At 40.8% G+C, this 25,010-nt stretch overlaps 1 protein-coding gene and 1 long non-coding RNA gene across 2 annotated transcripts in view; one reads left to right on the plus strand and one right to left on the minus strand.

Annotated features, from left to right (window-relative positions):
• Nucleotides 1–16,063: 16,063 nt before the first annotated feature.
• On the minus strand, nucleotides 16,064–23,475 carry LOC148112779 (uncharacterized). Its single transcript, XR_015728861.1, has 2 exons — nucleotides 22,700–23,475; nucleotides 16,064–17,483 (listed from the first exon to the last, which is right to left on the minus strand). It is a non-coding gene; the product is annotated as an uncharacterized LOC148112779 (long non-coding RNA).
• KDM7A (lysine demethylase 7A) overlaps nucleotides 23,464–25,010 on the plus strand; it is a 55,107-nt gene continuing 53,560 nt past the window's right edge. The window contains exon 1 of the mRNA XM_034403124.3: nucleotides 23,464–24,128. Within this exon, the coding sequence (XP_034259015.1) occupies nucleotides 24,013–24,128 (116 nt within the window). The 5' untranslated portion in view covers nucleotides 23,464–24,012. The remainder of the gene's footprint in view (nucleotides 24,129–25,010) is intronic.

Raw genomic sequence — 25,010 nt, forward strand, 5'->3', positions numbered from 1 at the left:
GAATAACTTGCCCCAACACTCCTCCACTCTTAAAAGCTCTCCCTTTTTGTTCCCTAAACAACAGCTTATTTAATACCGTCACGATTCCTTCCTTTAGCATTAATGCTGCATTTTGAAGTAAACTTAGACATTTTTTTTAAAGTAAGCAAACAGATCAACCAGCTCCTCAGAGAAAGGATGGTGAAGGGTGGGGTGGAGTTGGAGACGGGAGAAGGAACCTTAGGAACAAATCTCTTAGGAACTTGTGCTGTCTGCCAGACTGAACAATAAAAAGATATGGGAATTAGACCAAAGCAAAGTATCTAATCTTCTCTAACTTCATGCTATCTACACCTCTTCTCCTTGCACTTTAAAAACATGATTGTACTTGTAGTCTATCAGGGAATGTAAAAAGATCTTGGAGTAACTACAAACAAGATACAAACATGAGAAGTCTGCTTATCTTCTGATCATCTTGCTCTCTAAATAGCTCAGGCAGACATAATTGCAAGGAAAAGAGACTTGCCCTTCAGAAGCAGTTTCTGAACTATATGTTAATTAATATAAATTACCAGAGATATGGATCTTGAATGGTGTGATTCACTTAAGAAGTGTGGCAAGAAAGGTTGTAAAATGGGGGCAAAATTCACTTAACAACTGTCTTACTTAGCAACAGAGATTTTGGGCTCAATTGTGGTCCTAAATCTAGGAGTACCTGTATCAGTAGTGAAGGCAGCAACTTCTTGCTGACTCTCTTGAAGGCCATCTTTAATGATCAAATTAATGTCCTTGTTTGTTTGACATATTTCAGGTGGATACCTTGAAGGTGTTTACTTTGCAATGTGACCCAAGACTTCATTCTTTGTTATTGCCACCCAACACTAATCATACACAAAACCAGTCCAAGGGGCATATTCTGGCTTTTTCTTTCAGTTCTTTCTGAAAGTTGAGTTAAGTTGAAAATCAACTTAAGAGTAAAGGGTATTACTTGCCCATCACCTCCTTAAAATAAACCATCCAATTGTTTTGTGTGGATAGTGCCTCTTGCACACTTTTAAAAGTGTGCAAGAGAAAAATTCTGAGATACTAAGGACGTGGAAGATAGCAGACTTAGCTTTGTTTTTCCTTTTAATAAGAAAATATATCTTAGAAATCATTCATTGGATTTTTCTTGAACTGAATTACTCCTACAGCAACCTTTCCATATCATAAGAATACATTGATGTGACTGAAATGGGATGTCATGTTATTGAGTTTTTGAGTATTATAGACTCAATTATTTTTTTGGATGCAGTGAGTATCTAGTGGCTATCATAAAGGTAAAAGTTCCCCCACACATATGTGTTAGTTGTTCCCGACTCTAGGGGGCAGTGCTCATCTCCGTTTCAAAGCTGAAGAGCCAGCGCTGTCTGAAGACGTCTCCGTGGTCATGTGGCCAGCATGACTAAACGTCATGTTATTGAGTTTTTGAGTATTATAGACTCAATTATTTTTTTGGATGCAGTGAGTATCTAGTGGCTATCATAAAGGTAAAAGTTCCCCCACACATATGTGTTAGTTGTTCCCGACTCTAGGGGGCAGTGCTCATCTCCGTTTCAAAGCTGAAGAGCCAGCGCTGTCTGAAGACGTCTCCGTGGTCATGTGGCCAGCATGACTAAACGCCAAAGGTGCACTGTTACCTTCCCACCAAAGGTGGTCCCTATTTTTCTACTTGCATTTTTATGTGCTTTCGAACTGCTAGGTTGGCAGAAGCTGGAAGAAGTAACGGAGTTCACTCCATTATGCGGCCCTAGGGATTTGAACCACTGTACTGCCAACCTTCTGATTGACAAGCTCAGCATCTTAGCCGCAGAGCCACCACATCCCTTAGTGGCTATCATAATGCTATTTATTTTCCACCAAGACCAACTGAGTTTACTGTAAACTATTATTACTCAGAACAAGCTGACTTAGCAGCAAATTCAGGTGTCAAGTGGTGGTTGACAAAATTTCTGGAAAGTGTTCTTTGCTTACAAAAGAACTGGCCAGAGTCAGTTTGGTATTGAGTGGTGACAAACTGAATCAAGCCAATCAATCAGTCAATGAAACTGACTTTCATTGGGAAAGCAATGATGAGCTGAGGATGGCTCTGTAAGAGCAGAGCCAATGACTGTAGCAGAACGAGGAGCTGGTTACTGGATCAGCTCCTCAGATTTCCTCTCCAGAGCAAGGAGAGGACCAGGATTGTCTACAAGCATTCCATACAGTGGTCCCCATGAGGAGACTTGTAAATCTCTGGAAGGTTTTAGAATTCTGAGAGTTGAGAGACTGCCATCTTGCCCAAACTGCAGCTTGGCACCTTCAAACAAACTTTTTGTTTGCATATTTCCTTTCTTAATCTCTTCTGGAAATTGCTTGTTAATGGCTTTTTGGATATTAAGTACCTTTAGAAAGGTAAGCTTCATTACACCAGGTGAATTTCTTTTTATCCTTGATGAAAGAAGTTTCATGCAAGTTTAAGGATTTGAAAAAAAAAATAAACAGCAAAAGGACAATTAGAACATCAATTTTGTAAATTTATAAACAGTTCAAGAGGCTATAGAAGGACTTGAATTAAGATATTGATGTGAATTACAAGAATCCTTCCTAGGAAGATTTTGAAACTAAATATTCTAGTTAAAGAAGAGACCCATTAATACAGAATGGAGCAAAATAATCTGACTTTGAAAGATTTCAAGGGTATTTGGGAACTTTGAGGAGCTGAGGTGGATGTGGCCTCTGCGTGACACATCTGATCTGTGGGCCACCAGTTTAATACCCCTGGTATAGACTCTCCTGCTCAAATGGGGTTGGACTAGATGACCTCCAAGGCAGGGGTGGGTTCTACTTACCTTTACTACTGGTTCACAATGGGGCCACGCGTGCACGCTCGCTTCGCTTGTGTGCATGTGCGCTCTTCTGCGCATGCACAGAAGCATTCTGATGACATCAGGGTTGGTGGGCGGAGCCTCCCTCCGGTTTTACTACCAGTTCTATAGAACCAGTCTGAACTGGGGGCAACTCACCACTGCTCCAAGGTCCATCTAACTCTGTTATTCTATGTTCTATGTTTTTATTAAGACATTGAACAATTTTAAAGCAAAAATAACATTAACCTTTATACATTCCACATGCATCTCTACTGCCCCGTTTCCATTCCACATGCAGAATGGATACTGGTAATTGGATATTATTTCAACCCTGGTGGAAGAATAATAAACTCCATTGCACCTGTGGGCGGCAGCCTAGGTTACAGTGTGCTGGGCAGATGCCTACCTCTCTCCTATTTCCTACCCGAGACAACTTCCTCTGTTTAAAGATAGGGCTTATCCTGATCCTTAAAGAAGACTCAGGCTACCACAGGGGTCTTTGTGGCTATGGTTTTGCAACAAGATGCATTACCAGCGAAAGAAAATAAAGCCATTTCTCTGCTCTTGAACATCTTGCACAGATCAATGTTCCTCAGTTCAGGCCTTTGAATCCACTGAGTAACACCAGATAAATTAATTTTTCAAGGGACATTAATTCTTGGGTGTGGGGTGGGGGGGGGAGGAAATAGGATGTTGGAAGGAAATGTGGCTCAATGCCTTGGCAACTTCCAGGCAACAAAAGAGATGCTGTGTTTTCTGTCTGGACAGATCCAATCCTCTCATTCACAAACTCAAGCAGAGCTGACTTTGAGACAGAACGTCTCCTGCTGAAATCATAGATTGCTCCAGGCCTTAAAGGCACAAAAGCTGTTTTGTTGTGGGAGAGAAAAAAGGGATTCACTGAAGCCTGGGCTGGATCCATTTGTCAATGTAAATGATTCTTGTAGCACCCAGGCGGAGGCGGGTTACATCTAAGAGGAGGTGGGAAGTCAGTAGGATCAATTTACAGCACACAGAGAGGAGACAGTAAATCAAAGATGTCCACCGGGATCAGGGGTTTTTTTTATCCCCCAGAAAATATTTCTTTTTTATTGATGAGTGTTTGACTGATGTGATGCACACTGATAGCCTTTGCAAGCTTGCTTTCGGATACTTCCGAGTGTGATTAAGTTTCATGTGAATGACTCTGCTATATTAGCATTTTTCTTACAAGCCACTTAGGCCGTTGACAGGACCGTCTGGGCTTAGTATTTGTATTTCAAGCTCCTTAACTGTGTTCGTGATAAAATTGTCGTGTAAAAATCATCACTTCCGCTGTATATACTGATGTAGATCTAGGAAAAGTTAGCTGCATCTTCTCAGTTAACTTAAATGGGTGAGATTTAACTAATAGTGGATTTCTCCAAGGATTTTCAATAAAGATGGAACTCATCTAAATTTATCCCACCAATAGTTCTTTAGTTAGACAACAAGAAACCAAAAAGAGTGGTTAAGGAAACTGTAAACTAAAATTTATCTTCCAGTTTTATGATAGTATGCCTTTCCCACAAAAACACACACACACAAAAACTTAAGTTCTATTTCAGTTATAAGGAGTGTTGAATGTCTTTGGGTGGTGTTTTTGAATTTATTCCACTGTTGTGAAGTAATTGCTGTATATTAATTTTTATTTCTGCCAAACTGAAACTTCTATTTGCTGATCTAAAAAATACTTGTGAGTCTCTCCCTGCCTGATGAATTTCCTTGGGATTCATTTGGAAGGGGAAAACCAAGAAGGTCAGAGGTTAAGATGATTAGGGGACTGGAGGCTAAAACATATAAAGAATGGTTGGTGGAATTCAGTATGTCTAGTTTAATGAAAAGAAGGACTAGGAGTGACATGATAGCAGTGTTCCAATATCTCAGGGATTGCCACAAAGAAGGAGTCAAGCTATTCTCCATAGCACCAGAGCGGCAGGACAAGAAGCAATGGATGGAAACTATCAAGGAGAGAAGTAACCTAGAATTGAGGAGAAATTTCCTGACAGAACAATTAATCAGTGGAACAATTTGCCTCCAGAAGTTGTGAATGCTTCAACACTGGAAGTTTTTAACAAGAGACTGGATAACCATTTGTCTGAAATGGCATAGGGTTTCCTGCCTAAGCAGGGGGTTGGACTAGAAGACTTCCAAGGTCCCTTCCAACCCTGTTTATTCTATTTTACTCTACTCTACTCTACTCTACTCTACTCTACTCTACTCTACTCTACTCTACTCTACTCTAGGTTGAACCAACTTGGGAATGGTGAGCAAATTTGAGGGAGGAAAATGTATTTGTGCTTCATGTCAATCTCAGTAAGTAAGACCAGGCCAGGAAATCAACTCTACAGGAAGAGTAGAGCTACTTCTATTGAGATTAGCTATAATAACAGAACCTTGTAAGTCTTACTACATAATACATAATAGACTACGTGAAAAGGGTTGACATTACATAATTCAGCCATTGTTTTAGCCATAATTTGCTTTATTTATTTGTCATGGAACATTGTAGCATACAGTATTCTGTGAATATAGCAGTTGGGTTTAGATTCCTATTTGAATTTACCGAAACATAATTTACTAATCTTAATTATTAAGCCATTTTTTAAGTTTGAACTATACAGTGGTTCATAAGCTGACAAAATGGGCTTAGTTAGTAGAACCTATTAGACCACAAATGAACCACCCAAGGTTAAAACTAATCACCTTTAACATGTTCTACAAATGCAATTTATAGGTGTTTCACAGATTTTCACTTACCTTCCCAGCCCAAATATCCAGAGAAATAGCCATACTTCAGAGATTTGCAAAAGTTAACTGCAGCAGTAAATGTTACACTTATTTGATGAGATTTTAATTTTGTATTATTTTTCAATGTAGGCTGGCAAATAATTTTGATTTTGATTTTGCAGACCCCTGAGTAGGTTTTGGGAGACCCTCCGGGGGTTCTAGGACCACAGTTTTAGAAACACTATTTTGGAAGATTGAGTTTATTTGTTTAAGATGTTGTTTGTTTGTTTGTTTGTTTGTTTATATTTCCTGTCCTTATTATTTTTAGAAATAACTCAAACCTATTCAACACACATTTCTTCCCCTATTTTCCCCACAACAATAGGACACCTTTATATCAGGGGATGCTGTTTCGGGGCAGGCTATCCAAAATAGGACTTACATAAGAGCCTGTACATGAAGACTAAAAGAGCATTAGCAGTTCTCAAATCTACAGACAAGATTTGTACTCGGGAGGATGAATACACGTGGGACGTGATTTAGACATGCCATCCCATCCCATTGTGGCTTTTAGAATCGGGGATAATGAGATAGTAAATATGTGGAGAGATGTCATTTTAAACCCTGCCTGATATAGTGGGTGACTGATAATATGCAAACAGCTTTCTGTGTGCCGTGTACCTTCTTAAATCTTCCCCGTCCTTCCTATCCTGTATCTTCCAAGAGTGAGATGATCTAAGACTGTTCTAGTGGTAGTAATTTTAGATGATTGTAATGCAAGCTGTCCATAATTCAAATCAGGTCACTGACATGAATGTAAAAGCTGGTTTTACATAAACTGCTATTTATTTATTTACATGGTCCTAGGACGTGGTAGCATCAGGCTGGCTTTGTCTGGATCTGAAGTTGAGTTGTTGTGAGGCTACACAGTTGAAAAAAAATATCCTGGGAAAAAGGCATCAGCAAAGCACTTTCCCTTATGCTGCCCATAAAACCAGTCAACTTGTAAGCATCTTTAACATCTTTATTCATTTATTTGATAGATTTGTATTCTACTGTTCTCCAAAAGCTCAGGTTGGCAAACCCAGTTACATTCCCTCAATTTTCCCTCCTCAATGGGATATACCTGGCTATAAAATAGTGACTGACTTAAAGACATCATGTGAGCTTCCACAACTGAGAAAAAGCTAGTACTGGGGTTCCATGGTCCTTAACCACTAATCACTCTGTGTATCAGTTGCAAGATAAGAGTAAACTGTTACAGTTTAACCAGCGGTGGGTTTCACATATTCTTACCACCGGTTTGCCCCACATGTGCACGCTCACTTCACATTCGTGTCTTCCGGCCTCGAAAATGTGGCTAAATAGGATATCTTTTCACCAGGATGGGTGAGCGGCAGAGATGGGTTTCAGCAGATTCTGACCAGTAGCCAGAACCGGTAGCAGAAATTTTGAGTAGTTTGAAGAACCGGTAAATACTACCTCTGACTTGCCCCGCCCCCATCTATTCTCTGCCTCCCGAGTCCCAACTGATTGGGAGGGAATGGGGATTTTGCAGTAACCTTCCCCTGGATTGGGGAGGGAATGCAGATTTTACAGTATCCTTCCCCTGCCACGCCCACCAAGCCAGCCCACCAAGCCAAGCCATGCCCACCAAGCCACACCTACACAACCGGTAGTAAAAAATTTTGAAACCCACCACTGGTGAGCGGGCCCACCCGCGATCTCCGCTATTGCTATGCTCAAACTGGTACGAACCAGCTGAATACCACCACTGAGTTTAATCGCCCCTGCCAAAAGGAAGGCTCTTGTTCAAGATTGTAATATGATTAACTTCAAACAGACATTCTTTCATCTCGCATCTTTCCTACAGTATTTTTCTTACTGATGACAGCCATTGAACATGTTCAGCTTTTGGTGGGAACAATTTTCCCTCTACCACCAACAGTTTATCATAAGTAATATTTGTGTAAGCCATTTCTGTTCAATGACCTTGCCTGAATTAGCAGAAGATAACTACAGCTAGAGCACTGATGAGAGATCAAGAGGGAATATCAGGACTATAGGCTAGACTAGCCAGTCAAAGCCACAGCTCAGAAAACAATAGTTGCAACCAATTTTGAATGGTTGCTGAGAAACTTACAGATGTATCCAGAAATCAAGTGTGACTTGAAGGAATCTTTGGCATTCCCAGGTATTACTATATTAGATTCTTCCAGGTATTCTAGTATTTCCTTTGCTTTTTCAATGGCCTCATTTTGATTTCTGTTGGCCTTCAGTTCTTGAATTCAGTACTTGGAGAAATGTATATACACTCACCAGCCTTACAAGAAAGAGAATCACAAAAATGACTGAAAGTAAGTGCCAAACACAAACAACATTTGACACTGAATTGTAGGTAAATTAAAATATTTTATTTAATTTTTAAAATATGTTTGTTAAAAAAAAATGTTGAAAATTCTAAGAGCAATAATAATACAAGTTAATTAGAAGAGAGAAAATGAAAAAGAAAGAGAAAAATAACAGAAAGTAAAAAGAGTAAAAAAAGAGTAAAAGATATAAAGAAAGATGTAAAGGTATAAAGAAGTAGCTTCTGATATTCTTCACAGCAATTATAAGTACAATTATGTTTTAAGTTCTCTCTGTCTTAAGTTACATCATGATCCTCTTCTTCCTATAATCTATCCTGACTAGTCATCAAAACCATAAAGTACTAATTCATTTTTTTCCTAGTTACGCAAAAAGTCCATAAGGGGTTTCCAGTCGCCAATAAATGTAGATATTATCTTTTCTCTAATCAAAGAAGACAGATTCAGATTGTCCATCTCATCAAGTTCTGTCAATTTCACCAACCATTCCTCCATGGTGAATAATGCCAAATCTTAATTAAAAGCCTGATGATTTAATTATGGCGTTAGAACAAATTACTTTTGTATCTTGAATATCAGCATTCTTTTATATCATTTAAACGTGCTTGTTCTTGTTTATGGCTTCTTTATTTTTTAAGTCTATAAAAGTTACACCAAATGTATAAATATTAAAGCTTTTATACCAGTGTTGGCAAACCTATGGAACGTGTGCCGGAAGCGGCACGTGAAACCATCCCGCGAGGAATGCATGGCCTCGCTGGCTTCTCTTCCCCGTTCCTGTGCACACACATGCGCTGGTCAGCTGGCTGTCATGCGTGCGGGAGTGGCAAAACCCGGAAGAGTGGTGTTCTGTTGCGCATGCGTAGGCTGGCACCCGAACGTCCAGGTTTATGTCGCACGCATGCATGATGGCCAGCTGTTCGTCGGGCATGTGTCCGTGCTGGATGTTTGGGTGCCGGCTCGTGCATGCGCAATGGACCCACCACTCTTCTGGGTATCGGTGCTCCCACATGTGCGAAGGCCAGTGGGGCTGTGCATTCCTCGTGGGATGGTTTCACATGCCATTTCCAGCACGCAGGCCGGCACGCAGTGATGTAAAAGGTTAGCCATCACTGTTTTATACTGTCTGTTTACACACACACACACACACACACACACACGGTAAAGGTTCTCCTGCACATGTGTGATAGTCGTTTCTGGCTCTAGGGGCAGTGCTCATCTCCGTTTCTAAGCCGAGGAGCACTGTTACCTTCCCACCAAAGTCATCCCTATTTTTCTACTTGCATTTTTTACTTGCTTTCAAACTGCTAGATTGGCAGAAACTGGGGCAAATAATGGGAGCTCACTCTGTTACGTGGCACTAGGGATTCGAACCGCTGAACTGCCAAACTTCTGATCGACAAGCTCAGTGTCTTAGCCACTGAGCCACCACATACATACATATACATACATATACATATATACACACACACATACATATATATACGTATATATTGTGTGATGTATACAGTACATATTCTATTTTATTTCTATATATCATATGAATAGTTTTCAGAGCACCACAGGGTAAGGCAGTGTAACAACAAACAGTCACAGCCTTTGCTAGCATTCTTGATCCTCTTATGCTTAAACAAAATCTTGCATAGATTTACATTCATTAGTTCTTGTTCCCTCTCTTCTGATTTCAATATTTCTGCTGCAAGGAATTATCCCAAACCCTATTTTATATCTGGTTCTAAAAACCCTTTCCAGCAGCTATGTCACAAATTTAATTTGGCAGGGCAAAATAATTAAAACAACATAAGAAGACATCGTCCTCGAATCCCCTTTCAGCTAACACATGGTTTCTCGAACCCGCCTCCCTTCAACGCCTGGCCTTTAGCTAATCCACGGGGGCCTTTTTTCTCATCCTTTGTTTCCGATAGGAATTAAACAGGAATGCAAAGCCGACCTGGTGGAAACTTCAATTTTTAAAATCGTCCTGTGCCGGAGAAGGCAAGTCCAATATGACCTTCATTATGCAGCCTTACTTTGGCAGTGGGGGGCGGGGGGGGGGGAGAGAGAGAGAGAGAGAGAATGATGCTAACATAGCTCAGCTACTGCACTTGTACAAAAGGTCTTGGAAAAGTAATATAAGATTTGGCTTAATTTACTTCTTCTCCCCATGTAATAATAAATAATAAATATTGGTGCCTTTTGGGAGGGAGATGGGTCAAGATGACTTTGTCTATTGTTGACTGTTGGATTTGGGATGCGATGCTCTCTCCGTCTTAGCAATTTGCACCTTTGCCATGCTGCCTGAACTTCTTGTCTAATTGAGGTGTCTAGGTTTCCACGGCAATAGGAAAAGGAGCCTGCCAATCACTATACAATGCACGTGCCACACATTTTTCATCTGGGGCAATGAATTCCACATATCACAATTTTCTGGAGGGAGCCGTTTTCAAGGAAAGAGATGGATTCAGGGCGCATAATAAATGGCTTCCCTCTATGAAAAACCAAGTTATTCTCTTCACATCTTTCCTTGCATTAAAAGAGGACAGTTTATGTTACAATTAATCCAGGATTAGGTATTCATTTTTTTCTTCTTCTTCTTTCTTCTTCATTTAACTCCACATACTGTCCTTGGAAACCTTCTCAGGGTTTTTCCTACCCAGATTACAAAAGATTTTTTTTTTTTTAAAAAAGGAACTGAAATTCTAGGAGTCAGCCAACCAAGCTTTGTAATCTTTGAAGAACGTTCTGAGATGTAACAAAGCAAATCTGAGGATGATTGCAAAGGGTTGCATTTAAATAAATATAAAAAAAGATTGTTTGGGGCTATATAAAATGCTGGCTGTGAAATACATCATCGGAACAATAGTAAGCGATCTGCTACTTTGCTCTCTGCTTTGTCGCTTCCCTCCTTGTCTTCCCCCTCCTCCTTAGGGAATTGCTGATGTTTGGAAACAAATCTGCTGTTTGCCTTTAATCGAGCAGGTAACTGTCGAGGGGGAAAAACTGATCCTGTATTAAACCTGCTAAACTGTGAACCAATACACATCTAGTCTATTCTCTCTCTCTCTCTCTCTCTCTCTCTCTCTCTCTCTCTCTCTCTCTCTCTCTCTCTCTCTCCCTCCCTCCCTCCCTCCCTCCCTCCCTCTCTCTCTCACACACACACCACATGCATGCACGGATGCATGCAAACACATACAAACAGACATAGGCAAATACACACAGACACACAAACACAGGCAGACACCAGGTGTGGAATTTATGGTGTCCAGAGTTGTCTTTCACAGACTTAAGGTTACCTTGTGTTTTGGAAGCAATTGTCATTCATTCTTTCCAACTACTGTACCCAATCCTTTGGAAATTAAAAGGCCTTCCAAGGGCAGTCCGTGCTCTTAAATAAGGAATTCTCCTCACGGTGCCAAACTTCGGTTTCCAGGGAAGGTATGTATGTGTGTATGGGGGTGGGGGGTGGAGGAGACCTGGAGTTCTGCAACTGCATTTTATTGCTACTAGCTAATAAAATTTATGGGATTAGGAGGAGGATGAACAGAGCTACCTGCTTGCCAGAAAAGAAACGCATCAGAACATATTGGTGTAAGGCTTTGCAGAACTTTTTAGCTAAGGAAGCTAGACTGCAACATGGCACTATTTTGTTCCTTCCCTAGGCATGTATCCATAGAAAAAGAAGGCAGCTTTTCACACTCTTTTTTTGAGCAACATGTATTAAAACTCTGACAGAATTTTAGTTTTAGAAACCCAGAGGAGGATTTTTCTGGATTGTGTATATGTGTAAAACAAAAGCAGAACTACCTACAGATTTGCAGTATAGCTAGTCCTTGTTTAGGGACTGCCTCATTTATCGACCAGCGTTTGCAGTTACAATGGTGTTGAAAAATTTAACTTCATGACCAGTCCTCACATTTGTGTTGGCAAAGGCCCAGCCAGACAGGGATCAAGTGGGCAATTAGCCTTGAATCATTGCACAGCTACAAGAGATCCAGGACTGACCCTTCCTGCCAAACTCCATGGAACCTTAAATGACTGTTCCCAAGGGAAGGCAAGCACTCTTGGGAGATTCCTGTAATATAGGCTGACTACAATAAAGTAGTTAATTTGAACCCTACATGTGTGAATCTGGTTGCTTGCACCTGAAAAGTTTGCGCCTTTACATGCCTGTAAAGCAAAGGAAAGTTGAAGTAAGAGCATAAACCATGAATCACAGTTTCTCTTAGTGTCCACTTTACTAAACAACCAAGTTGTTGACACCAATAAAAGTGTGAGGACTATCACATATCAACAATAACTTTTTCAGAGAGAGACAAATACTGGATGAGACCTTTTAATTCACAATTTGTTATGCATTTCAGCAAGGCGATTTTAATAAAAAGGAGCAGGAATTCTTGGTAAGGTTTGAAGGGAAACAGTTGGATACATGCACTATCAAGTTAATAAGATTAAAATCCAGTGGCTTTAGTTTTTGGTATTTCATAATACTAATAGCAATGCTATTAGCTTAACAGTAGGGTATTGATTCTCTGATGGACATGAAATCATTTTTGGTTTTGATATGCATGACGTAAGGCCACTTAACTGTTTATAAGAATCTCTTCAGCTATATAATTCATTTGTTGAGAAATATAGCTGTTCTAAAATAATATATTTAGATATATAGCATTCTTATTTCTTTAAAATAAGTAAATTAACAGAAGCCAAAATTTTCTGGATGATTTACAATAAACCCCTGCATTTTTATTAAAATTTTGTATAGCCAATTCTGCCGTTGGGTAGAATGAGGCATGCAGGGGGTGTGAAACACAATATGTTGTACACTGAGGAAGTGTAGATTTCCTGCATACTGTCTGACTCCTAAACTAATCTGTTGCCCTCAAGTCCTCAATGCATGTTGGAGCCGCTAAGAACTATAGTCTCTCCAGCTTGGAATTCTAGGAAAATTGGAATCTTGTTTTTCATTTGGAGGAGCAGAATGTCCTAGGTCAGTGATGATGGCTAACTTTTTTGCCATCGCATGCCAAAAGCTTGGGAGCGTGGTGGTGGTGGTGGTTATGCGCATGTGTGCCCACACCCATAATTCGATGCACCCCCGTCCCACCCCCTTGCACATGCACGTGCGATCCCCCCGCACTCCCCCCGCTTTTGGCACGCAATGGCAAAAAGGTTACCGGTGGGCCCGATAGGCCCGTTTTTCACCCTCTCAAGGCTCCAGAGGCTTTCTTGGAGTCTGGGGAGGGTGAAAACTGCCTCCCCCACAAAACCCTCCGGAGGCCGGAAACAGCCCGTTTCCCGACTTCCGTTGGGCCCAGAAGGCCCAAAAATCAGCTGGCTGATGCATGCTGGAACTGAGCTAGGGCAACATTCATGTGCCCACAGATATGGCTCCGTGTGCCACCTGTGGCACGCGTGCCATAGGTTCGCCATCACGGTCCTAGGTTAAAAACCTGATTTAAAATAAAGATCTATAGTTTCTTCATTCTGGTTTGTTATGTAACATAACTACACTAAGAGTACCAATTATTTAAGCATCGCTTGCAAGCCTCTGAGAGAACAGCAGGAAAGTCACTTACACACAGTAGTGCTTGCTCATTAATCTTTCAGTAAACACCTGCCATTATAAGGAGTAAATGGTTCATTTGGTCAGCCAAGCCTGAACAAGAAGAAACTGATTTTGCACTTGATAAGATAATGTAATTAATGAAATAGTTTCACCAGGGAAAAGAAATGGGAGGAAAAACAAGAAATATTTTCTCTGGTTTCTTTCTGATGTAGCAGACAAATCTTGATGTTTTCATGAACGTATCATTTAATAGAACTATGAAATAAAAGTCTTTAAGCTAAGCTGTAAGACAGAGGTCTCTAACCGGCTGGGTCTGAATAGCAGATCTGGGATTTTGAGAGCGTGCTACTGGCATTGTCACAAAATGGCTGCCTTGAGAGATAAGGCTGGCCAAAGACAGTAGGCAAAGTGATGAAGATGTTTCCTGGTATTTATCTACATACTAAAACTCTCCTATTTGTCTGACTGTCACATTCATGTGGGCCAACGGTGCATTACAAGGCTACAATTTTTGAATCGCCATACTTCAAATGGGCTAACTTAAATAATACATCCAAAATCTGGTTATCTATATTACTCCCTTGGGATTGAAATTTATTTATTATTTATTAATCAAATTTATACCCATTTCATAAGAAGTGACTCTGGGTGACCTACAGTAGTCAATTAAAACAATACACATATAAAAATAGATAAAGAAAAATTGAAAAACCAGCATTAGAAGTCGAGATAATTAAAACTAAAATAAGTACAAACCTAAAGCACAAACAGAGTACATCCATCTCAATGGTGGAGCCATCTAAATGAGTCTCTGGTTCCCTGGTAAACCAAGGTCTGATGGCATAATCAGGACTTGAGGGAGTTTCAAAACATCCAGAGGGTTGGAAATAACTTAATATCTGAGAGGAAAATATTCCATCTGGTAGGTACCACAGCAGAGAAAGCCTTCTACCTGGGACCCACCAAATATAGGTTCCTGGAAGAAATTTGACAAAGTTGTGGCTGCTTCAGTGTCACCATGCTGCTGTTTTCAGTCACGATCACATGGTGATTGTTTTCAATACTTTCTGCCAGCTTCCCATAAGGAAAGTCAATGGGGAAGCTGGCAGGAAATCAGAAGTCACTCCCGCTCCCACTGCTTTTTTTGCCTATTCATAGTCATTCTGTTTATTTGTGAAGGTAAGGAAATAAGTTTGACCCAACAGGTTGTGGGTTGTCTAGTCCATTCTAGCTCTCCTCCCCGCTGTCACCTACTGTTTGTCTCTGGACTCTACCAAGCAAAGTATCTGCCAAAAGATAGCCACAGAAAGGCTGTAGGGATCATGTGAAATCTAGGGATATTCTTGGAAATAAAGATAATGCTGGACATGAAGTTTTACTTGGATCATGTTATTTTCCATTTATTTATATGTTTGAAAGTTGAAAGGATTTTTTTAACATAGTAGACATTGAATAGGGACCAAAACATGTGTCTGGGGCCGTAATGGTGCCTATGAATATCATAATAATGGCCCAAGCAATCTATATACTATATACTACTAAAACTCTCATGCTTATAAGCTTTAACTTGGTGAAATGGTGTATTATAGGAAAAAATGTTTTGAACCAAGATACCTTACCGCAAATAAGCCAATTTACAGAGTGCATCCAGGATCTGGGACTCATCACTCCCCTGGAATTGAAATTTAGCAAATTTTATAAAACATCTTTTGATGTAAGAATTATCATAAAGCATTTTATGACATAACATAAAATATCACAAAACATTTCCTGATGTTTGACTATCCTATGCAGTTTAACATGGGCTACTTTCAAAGCAGATACATCTCTGAATATCTCCCTGAATTTTTAAGAACTTTTCCGGTATATTAGAAGTTCTGCCATTGTTGAAGGCATTGAGGAATCTGGCAAAGAAACTGGTATCTCTGAATTGACCCAAGGGGTCATGGGTTGTCTAGTAAATTCTAATTTTCAATTTTGTATTGCATATCTACTACACAAACAGTGTACTACACAAACTACTACTGTTTCACAAACAGGAAACCTCAATTCTCATACTATGAATATGAATTTTAGATATCTTTTCTCTCTCATTGTCATTATGATTAATAATTACCTTATCTTAGTATTTGTTAGCATAACATTTCAATAATCTAGGAATCTGTGCAACTACATTTAGAGCAACTATTCTGAAACAAAGGAATTTCAATGAGAGAATGCAAAATACAGTCACCGGATTGCTATTCATTGAGGGATTCAGTTTTGTACTTTGGAAGAAAAATAGTATTTGAAAGAAAAATGCTATTTCTAGGATAAAATATTTCTGTATGTGCCAAGTAAATCATTACCTAATGTTTTTGTAAACAATCTTTGTCAATAATATAACTATCACTCTTTGTATTTGTTATGGACAGTCCTACTACTGCCACCAATATTATGATTGTGGGAAAGCTGTGTGTAATTCAAGATACATTCCAAGCATCTGAATAAATGGGTTGGTATCCACTAAAATGAATGTCTAATAAATTTATTAGTTTTTAAGGTACCACAAGTTTGTTAATCCTCCTGCAAATAACATTCATTCCATGGGATGTACATATTATTAAATGTTACATAAAGATCTTGCTCATAAAAGAAAGTCATCACTAGGTAATAAGGATATGCAAAGATGTGCATAATTGTTTCAATTTCTTTTGCAGCTATTTATGGAACAAACAGTGTCTCAATGTTCAAAGAAATCTGTTGAATAGGTAAATGATACAAATAGAATGAAAACATGCTGTTTAAGGAAGAATCTTCGTATGTTCTTTCTTTTTTACTTTTGCTTCCTGGTATTGTAGTTGAGTGTTGCCCTTTGCTACTTCTTTTTAAAACTGGCAGTTTCAGTTCTAGATCCCATTTTAAAGTTTCGTTACGTGATTTCCATTTCTGAGATCAGTGGAGTCTTTTTTTGATGTTGTTAAACATAAGTGGTTATTTCTTGCCCCTTCCTTGCCTCCTCTACTAATGCGCAATCAAGACGTGCTGTTGAATTAGACTATGCACAGTTATTTTCAATAACATCTATGTGTAGGCCATGTGTGGGAGAGAATTTATTTCAATATAACTGAGTATTTGCTAAGAGCAATCTGTAGCATGGGGACAAAACTGTGAGACTTGCTTTTTTTTCTTCGTCACCAACATGTGGGTGAATCTTGAAAAATTTCAGCTTTTTTATTTTTGTGAAGAATGCGTGGGTGGAAAAATATGACTCAGTATTTTGCTCCATAGATAAAGACATCATAGAAGATTTTTAGCTGAACTTTAGATAATTCCTTTATTTTTAATCTTGTCTTTTTAATAAAGGAAAGCTTATGTCTTATGACGCAGTGTCTCAGTGGCTAAGACCCTGAATTTGTCGATCGAAAGGTTGGCAGTTCAGCGGTTCGAATCCCTCGTGCACGTAACAGGGTGAGCTCGCGTTACTTGTCCCAGAATTACTGTATGCTTTTTTCAATGGGGTGGTTCTGTTGGTGGCAGCGGGACTGAGGAGAAAATCCAGTTGTGCATGGATCTTTAACCAAGGATTGTGCCTTAGCAAGTTGTACAAAATAATAATAGCTATCATCATGGATATCTATAACCTGGAATAACAAACTGTTACAACTTTGAAGTATGTTTTCTTGTAGCAGCCTCTGGCATAGTGTCTCCCTAGAGATCTCTACTACTACCACAGTACTGATTTTTCACAAAATGTTAAAGACTTGGTTATTCTCCCAGGCCTTGGGTTAGGATGGTCACTGAGCCCTCTTGGGATTTTGGTGTCATTTGGTATTTCTGTGTTGTAAGATCAGATTTCTGGTTGTTGTATTCCTTCTTCTTTGATATACATTGCTTTCTTTTAAATGCTTTCTTCTTGGGAAACCACTCAGAGTCATTGGGGAGTTCGGCAACCTCAAAATAGAAATACTGTATTAAACCTTTTGGTCTGTATGACACAGTAAATCATAAATTTCATTTAGCAATATGCAATGGGCTCCAGTTCTCATAAGATCATTAAATGAATCTTACAATTGGCATGTGGTAGAAAAACCAGAGAGCTATAGTGGATGGTTTTATACTTTTTAAGATGACAAAAAAATTAAATCCAGATGAAATACACCTGTTTTTAATCATTATAAAATCTGTCTCAGGGATTTTGGAAAGTGTTGTGCTCTTTCTGAAATCAGATTTGTTGATGCACCCTATTTTTTCTGTAAAAAGATCTATCATACGGAAAAAACGAAGTATACATCTTGCTCTTTCAGACCTCTGGGCCAGTGTTACGCACTCAGTAGCGCCTTTTTTTTCAGCAGCCATGAAATCCACTCTCAAGATACCTCTCACAGATTGGGTTGTTTACCAAATTTGAAACGTCTTCTAGACCAGGTTTGCACAACATGTGGACCACCAAGTAGTCTTGTGCAAGGTGTTGGTACTTTTAAAAAAATAATGCATTGTTACCAAACATCACAATCACCAAGAAAAGTCCACTGCTGCCATTTTCACAATTACTTCCGTTCTGAAAGACACACTTTCTCTAGGCCTTTTGGACATTGCTAGCTCCAATGCTTCTGCCATACCACCGAACAATTGGTATCAAGGATTCCTTTGTGGCCCACAATTATTTTAGGGTAGCAATCTGGCCTTTCCCACCCTATGAATTGTGCAGGCCTACTTATAGACTTTTAATTGTCCCATTTTGCTAGATTTGTAGCAATTATGGGTAGGTTTATTCATGTTTTGTTGTTTAAATTTGATCCTAATTGTAGACCTTTATTACATTTGTTTTTACAACAGTATTAACAATCTGATTTTAAGCCTCACCAAAGTGAGATGTTTTTGATAGTTGATATAGTTTTCTCCTTTAGTAATCTGTGGTGTTTTATTTATTCTGCTTCTGTCATGTCCTAATATTCGGTTTATTGTTTATTACATTATATTTTTTCTATTACATTACATAGATCATCACCCACCCATTTAATAATAGGAACAACAATAATGTAATGATGTTGGCAAGAGTTTCTTGTTCTTAAGCTGTTCCTGGATCTTCAAGCATCAAGAACTTAACTTGCACAATCAAGTTTACTTTTCCCATCTTCACCTACATTCATTTCTATTTAATTTGGCAACATTATTCAAATACAGGTTAATTCATCTCTAATTATAAAGAACTTTTAGTTGTTACACTAATCAGAATATATACACAGCACATTAGAACTTCACCACATATTAAAATATCTACCACATACTTTTTTGGAGACATTTAGTCTGAAAGAATAAGTTGTGTAGTCTTCAGGAGTACACAGAACTATTATTTGAGAGTATGATAACATTAAAGGGGAAGGGGTGTGTGTGTGTGTGTGTGTGTGTATGTGTGTATTAGTGGGTCTGAAGCAGAGGTGGGTTTCAGCAGGTTCTGACCAGTTCTGGAGAACCGGTAGCGGAAATTTTGAGTAGTTCGGAGAACCAGTAGTAAAAATTCTGACTGCCCCCGCCCCCATCTATTCTCTGCCTCCCAAGTCCCAGCTGATCAGGAGGAATTGGGGATTTTGCAGTAATCTTCCCCTGGATTGGGGAGTGAATGGAGATTTTACAGTATCCTTCCCCTGCCACGCCCACCAAGCCACGCCCACCAAGCCACACCACACCCACCAAGCCACACCCACAGAACTGGTAGTAAAAAAATTTGAAACCCACCACTGGTCTGAAGGAAAAGAAACAAAAAAACGAACGAAGCCTAAACAATCTATAATTCAGTCTGGAATGTTCTGAGTAAAGGTAAATCGTCAACAGGTTTGTAAAATAATGGCGCTGCATGGATTTCAGAACAGAGAGCATTCCAGAGGATAGGTGCCAAATGCCAGCTGAGGTAACATCTACCAATGATCACAAGGTCCACCTACTGTATAACTGTTCACAAGATGATATTGTCAGTTGGGCACACAAGCGTGATACTATCTTATTATCTTAAAAATCAACTGATGCTTTAGCTTTGCAACTAAGGTGTAAAGTATCATGATCCCAAGGTATCTAGAGGCTTATACAGCAAAAGCATTTTGAACTTGGCTTAGTAGCCAATTGCTATGTTGTTTACAAAGTACCAGAATGACATACTGAAAAGCTAGTTCAACATCTGAGACCAAAAAACACCTTTCAATGAAGAGACTGGAAACATGGAAGACCCTAGTAGATGTAAAGAAGAATGATAGAGAAAATATGGAGCACTTGCTTGCATTGTTTAGTCTAATTGCTTCTAGGCATGCTGAATTTCCTGTCAAATAGCATTGCTTCCTTCCTTGATCACTTAATGAACCCTAAAGATTAAACTTAATTCAAACACAGGATGTATGCTACTTTTGGTTTATGGAACATTAATTGATCATTAATAAGCCAGGCCAGAATTAGTTTGTTATGTTCAGATGACATGCTTAAGGATTATAAAACATAGGTGGAACATGTGGTACTCCCGTTGCTGGTAGAAGCTGCAATATGTTTCATTTCTTAGCCATCTTATTATAATAGTAGACATGTAAATGTGAGCAACAGCTTATTTAGATGTGCTGATACAATACAGTCAATTCTGCCTATGGGTAGAATATTCATCTCTGTATCATCATTGTTCACAGGTTTTACAAGTTTTTGTAGTATTATGAAACATGCAACATCTGCTTAATTAGAAATGAGGTAAGTCATCCAATGATAAAAAAATTAGGCAATGAAGAACTACTAGTCAGAGTCAGAAGGGGTAAAGAAACATATTTGTCTGGAAAATTACTTTCTTCTTGTAAAAATTAAGACTGAAGAAATGATACACAAAGGCTATATGTTTATCCCATGGAGTTCAACCTAACTGAATTCAGTGAAATTTATTTCCAAAACCTGAAACACAACTAATGCAAAAGATAATGAGATCTAACATTTATATAAAAATAAATTTACTGCAGATTTCTCAGAATAAAAATACAACCATTTTGAATTTCCACTAAAAATTCTACTACAAAATCCCTTATTACAGAGCTTGACACAATTTGTAAATGGTAGCCTGAGACGTTTGCTTTATTGCATATTCCAGATGAACCGAAGGGTGAGATGATATGTATGGCATCTAGGCATTCAAATTTAGTACATATCTGCAGCAGCTGCACTGGCAGCCTACCAGGTGCACAAATGCTATTTTTAATTACCATAAAATGGAGCAGATTGCAGCTGGCCTTATTGAATAGCAGGTTTTGGTTTATGAGATGGTGAGTTCCTTGCAGCTGGGACTTGTCACATTGCAAAGAGAGGACTGGTCTCAGAGGCAGGATCAGGCTGTCAGTCACCATCCAAAATGGCAGAACACTGTTAGAGATTGTTTTTTTTTCTTAACTGAACAATACTACAAGTGCAAGAACCACCATTTCACTGAACAACAAGCCACTTTAAATGAACCTTCGAAATTAAATAGCCTGCAAGTTGTGGTCTCAACAGTGCCACCCTCCTTCAGAGCTCATATATTGATACGTATGTCATTTCTAGAACAACGAAGTATATACAACAAAATAAGCTAGAAAGACGTATTAGCCAGAATGACCATACTCTATAGCTGGATATAAAGCTTGGTGGTATTCTATCTTCCAATAATTTGCATGTGACTTTAGTATAGAGCAGGGGTGTCAAACTCAAGGCCTGGGGGCTGGATCCGGCCCATGGGGTGCTTCGATCGGGCGTGCTGGAAACAGTGAAGGACCAGTCTGCAGTGCCTCCCCCAGTGAAAACGAAGCTTGGGAGGGTCCGTCCCAAGCTCCGTTTTCACTGGTAGAGGGTTGCAGGAAGCCATCACAGCTGAAATGAAGCTCAGGAGCCTGTTTTTACTGGCAGAGCACTCGGGCCACCACAGGTGCCGAGCATGGGTAAAATCCAGCAGGTTCTGACAGGTTCTGGAGAACCGGTAGCATAAATTTTGTAGTTGGGAGAACCGACAAATATGACCTCTGGCTGGCCCCCGAGTGGGGTTGGAATGGAGATTTTGCAGTATCCTTCCCCTGCCATGCCCACCAAGCCACACCACAGCACGCCCACAAGCCACGCCCACAGAACTGGTAGTAAAAAAATTTGGATTTCACCACTGGTGCCAATACGAGTGATGTCAAGCTGGCCACACCCACCCTGCCCCCCCTCCCCAAGGTGAAACACAACCTTGATGCAGCCCTCAATGAAATCGAGTTCGACACCCCTGGTCTAGTTTCTGTATTTGTGCTGCAAAAAATCCAGATAATCACTACACAGCAGCAAAGATATACAGAAAATTTTTGATTACTATCTATTGGTCATCTGAATTTTTGCAGCATTGCTATAATAGCACTAATCTAAGTCCATTCTTCGTAATCATTTTGTTTTGAGAGGCATATCAAGGTAAGATTTACATTTTGAACAGTTATCACATTGAGAGATCTACTTTAGCCCAACTTTCTATGGTTTTACTATTGAAATTTCAATAGTAAGCTGGTTAGCAGGACTGATCACCAAGTAGGATAGTAGCTCATTTACGACATTCAAAGTTTCTCAAAGCATTATTTTTAACTTTTTACAAAAGGTCTTTGCTTTAATTTAAAGGAATATCTCTTTTTAATTCATGTTCACAATACATTCATTCATTGTGAAATATGTAAGGCTTCATTTGCAAAGATATTTACTTAGAAGTAAATCTCACTGAAAACTATAGGCCTAAAAGTGTTAAGGACACCAATCCTATGTTACTTTAAAATGATCAGATTGTCCCTAATATCAATTGTTCCTTATTCTGAAGCATTGATATTTATACTTAAATTACCATCACTTCAAAATATGCAGTGGATTATTTCCTCTGTTCGTTTTTCTTCAGAATATGTTTCTGAAAAGGTCAGACAAGGTGTCCCTTTGACTCTGTAGTACAAGATAGAACTTAGAATAAGTGAATTGTCACTTTGAATGTATACTAATCGGCATACATTAAAATGAAATTTCATTGCATACAGCTCTCAAGGGGTCTCCACCTCCCATATACACTACATAAACATGACAAAATATTGTCACGAACATGACAAAATAAATATTGACTGGAAATTCTAAATCTCACCATCCCTCTTTTATCTAATGCTTCAAATCACCTGCCAAGAGACCGCCGCATAAAACGACAAGGGCAAATGTAACATCGAGGCGCTCAAACATAAGCAGCATCTCCAGAATGCCTTAAAAATATTGACGAGATGGGGAAACCCCATCCAAAATTGTGTAACGAGAGATCTTAGGGACAGTGAAAGTGAACGGACGGACCAAAAATACTGTAGTGGGTAAAAAAAAAAAAAAAAGACGTTTGGCTGGAAGGCATCCCGCCACACTAGCGGGATCTTATTTATAACCCAGCGAGGGGCTGCCTTTCGGCTCAGTTTTGAGAGAAAAGTAACCGACACGTTGATGCTCGCTCAGCTATTGCTGTCAGAGCAGTTTCTGCCTCTCGAGACCGGAGAAACAAAGTCAAGAGCGCAGTTTCCGTACGGCGCTCCCTTCTGCCCGTCAACGCGCGGTTGCATAAGAGGGAGGGAAGGAGCGACGCTGTGACAGAGACCTGGTTGTTTTATTTATTTTTTTATTTTTTTATTTTTTTTCATTTTCTATGTCCTCGCGGCACCTTCCTTCCCTCCTCACGTGACGACTTTCAAGCAGGACGAGGCGGAATGGGGCGGAGCCAGCATGTGCTCGAGACTTCATTATCCGTTTGTTCCAGCGAGCTGGAGCCCCGCCCACCAAAAAAAAAAAAGCCCCTCAGAAGGGAGGGTTGTGTGGTGACACGTGCTCTCCTCTGCTGTCTGTTCAAGTCCGAAAAAAGAGTTTACTGTACACATTTCCGGCAACGGTGCACGCGCTCCTTCTTTCACGCAAACACCCCCCACATCCCTCTCTTCTTTTCTTCCGCTCGCGTCTCTTGGAGCGGAAAGAGACGCACGAAACCTTCTACGTTTCTGAGGTTTCCCTAGGTCTCTCGCCCTCTTCGGTTCTCCCCTCCCTCAGCCCCCCCCCCCCGGGCACCCGCGTTCGCCGTCAAGTGTCATTTCCCCACCGTTGTATAGTCTCTTTAGAGCGCATGCTCCAAGATGTACCTTACGTGACGGTTCCTTTTCATCGCGCGTGCCCTCGCCCGTTTGTTCGCTGGCCAGGAAGAAGGGGCGCGCGCTCTCTCTCTCAATGTGGGAGACTCGGGCGCGCGCAGACGCGCGCGTCAAGGGCCGGCGCTCCGCACGCGCGCTGTTGTTATTGGTGCTGCCGACTTGACTGGCTGGGTCGGCGGCGGCTGTTGGTTGGGGCTCGTGGTGGCGGTGGGGAGGGGGAGGAGAAGGCGGAGAGTGGGGGGGGGGGTGCGCGAGAGAAGGGAGAGCAGGGTGGCTGAGGCAGTCACTCAAGAGAGTGAGCGAGTTCTTTAAAGATGGCCGGAACGGCGGCGGCGAACGCGACCCCTGTGTATTGCGTGTGCCGGGAACCCTACGATGTGAACCGCTTCATGATCGAGTGCGACATATGCAAGGACTGGTTCCACGGCAGGTAAAGGGGGCTGGCTGGCAGCCACGCGTCCTTTTATTTTCGGGGGGTGGGGGGGAGGAGGACAAAAATGAAAACACACCAACACTGTCCCTTCCACTTTCTCGTGTGGGGAGAGACCTTCGGTGGGCGCTGAGGGGAAAGAAAACAACGAACAACGGAGGACAATGAGGAAAGAGGCGGCTCGGGGCTTTTCAGCTAACCAGGAAGCAGCGGCGTTTAAGCAGCGGTCGCCCTCCTGTTCTCTTGTCTCTCTTCTCCCCAACCCCCCCTTACCCCCCTCTTCGGTTTGGAGTTATATAAGGACTCCGGAACTGAAGAGCTCTCGGGGGGTTTTTCGGTGGAGTTTGAGAGGGTGCGGAAAAGTTAGCTGCCCTAATTCAGTTTCTCGTAACAACGCCGGGGAGCTGAGGCTGGGTTCTCGTGTCTTTTGTGCGTGAGTAACGAGTAAGCGAGGTTAGGGTTAGTGCCTCCCGTCCTACGCTCTCTAGGTATATGGGGGGGGGGGAGACGACGGGGCTTCGAGGGGACTTCTGAGCTCGCGGTGTCCGAGTTTTCGTGGGCTTCTTGGGGGTCTTTCTGACGTGGGACCTTGTCTTCCGCGGAGGCGCGTGTCTTTTATATGCGTGGGCGCCTCCCGCGAGAGGGAGAAGCGCCCTCCCAAATGCGAGCGCCCTGGCGCTTCCAAAGGCTGGGGTCGCTTCTGCCCGGAGAAGGGAGCGCGGGGTTGTGGTGGTATCCACGGACCATGGAAACAAAGGAACAAGTTTCAGGGCTGCCTCGCTGGTGGCGCGGGGGACTTCTTGTGTCGCCTTTCGGCTTTGATCTTCCAACTACCGGGCTGGAACCCGTCGCTGGCGGCCGTCGGCGTTGAAGTTTTTGGCA

Source organism: Pantherophis guttatus, chromosome 7, assembly GCF_059756535.1.
Source record: "Pantherophis guttatus breed Tessera chromosome 7, ASM5975653v1, whole genome shotgun sequence".
NCBI lineage: Eukaryota > Metazoa > Chordata > Lepidosauria > Squamata > Colubridae > Pantherophis > Pantherophis guttatus.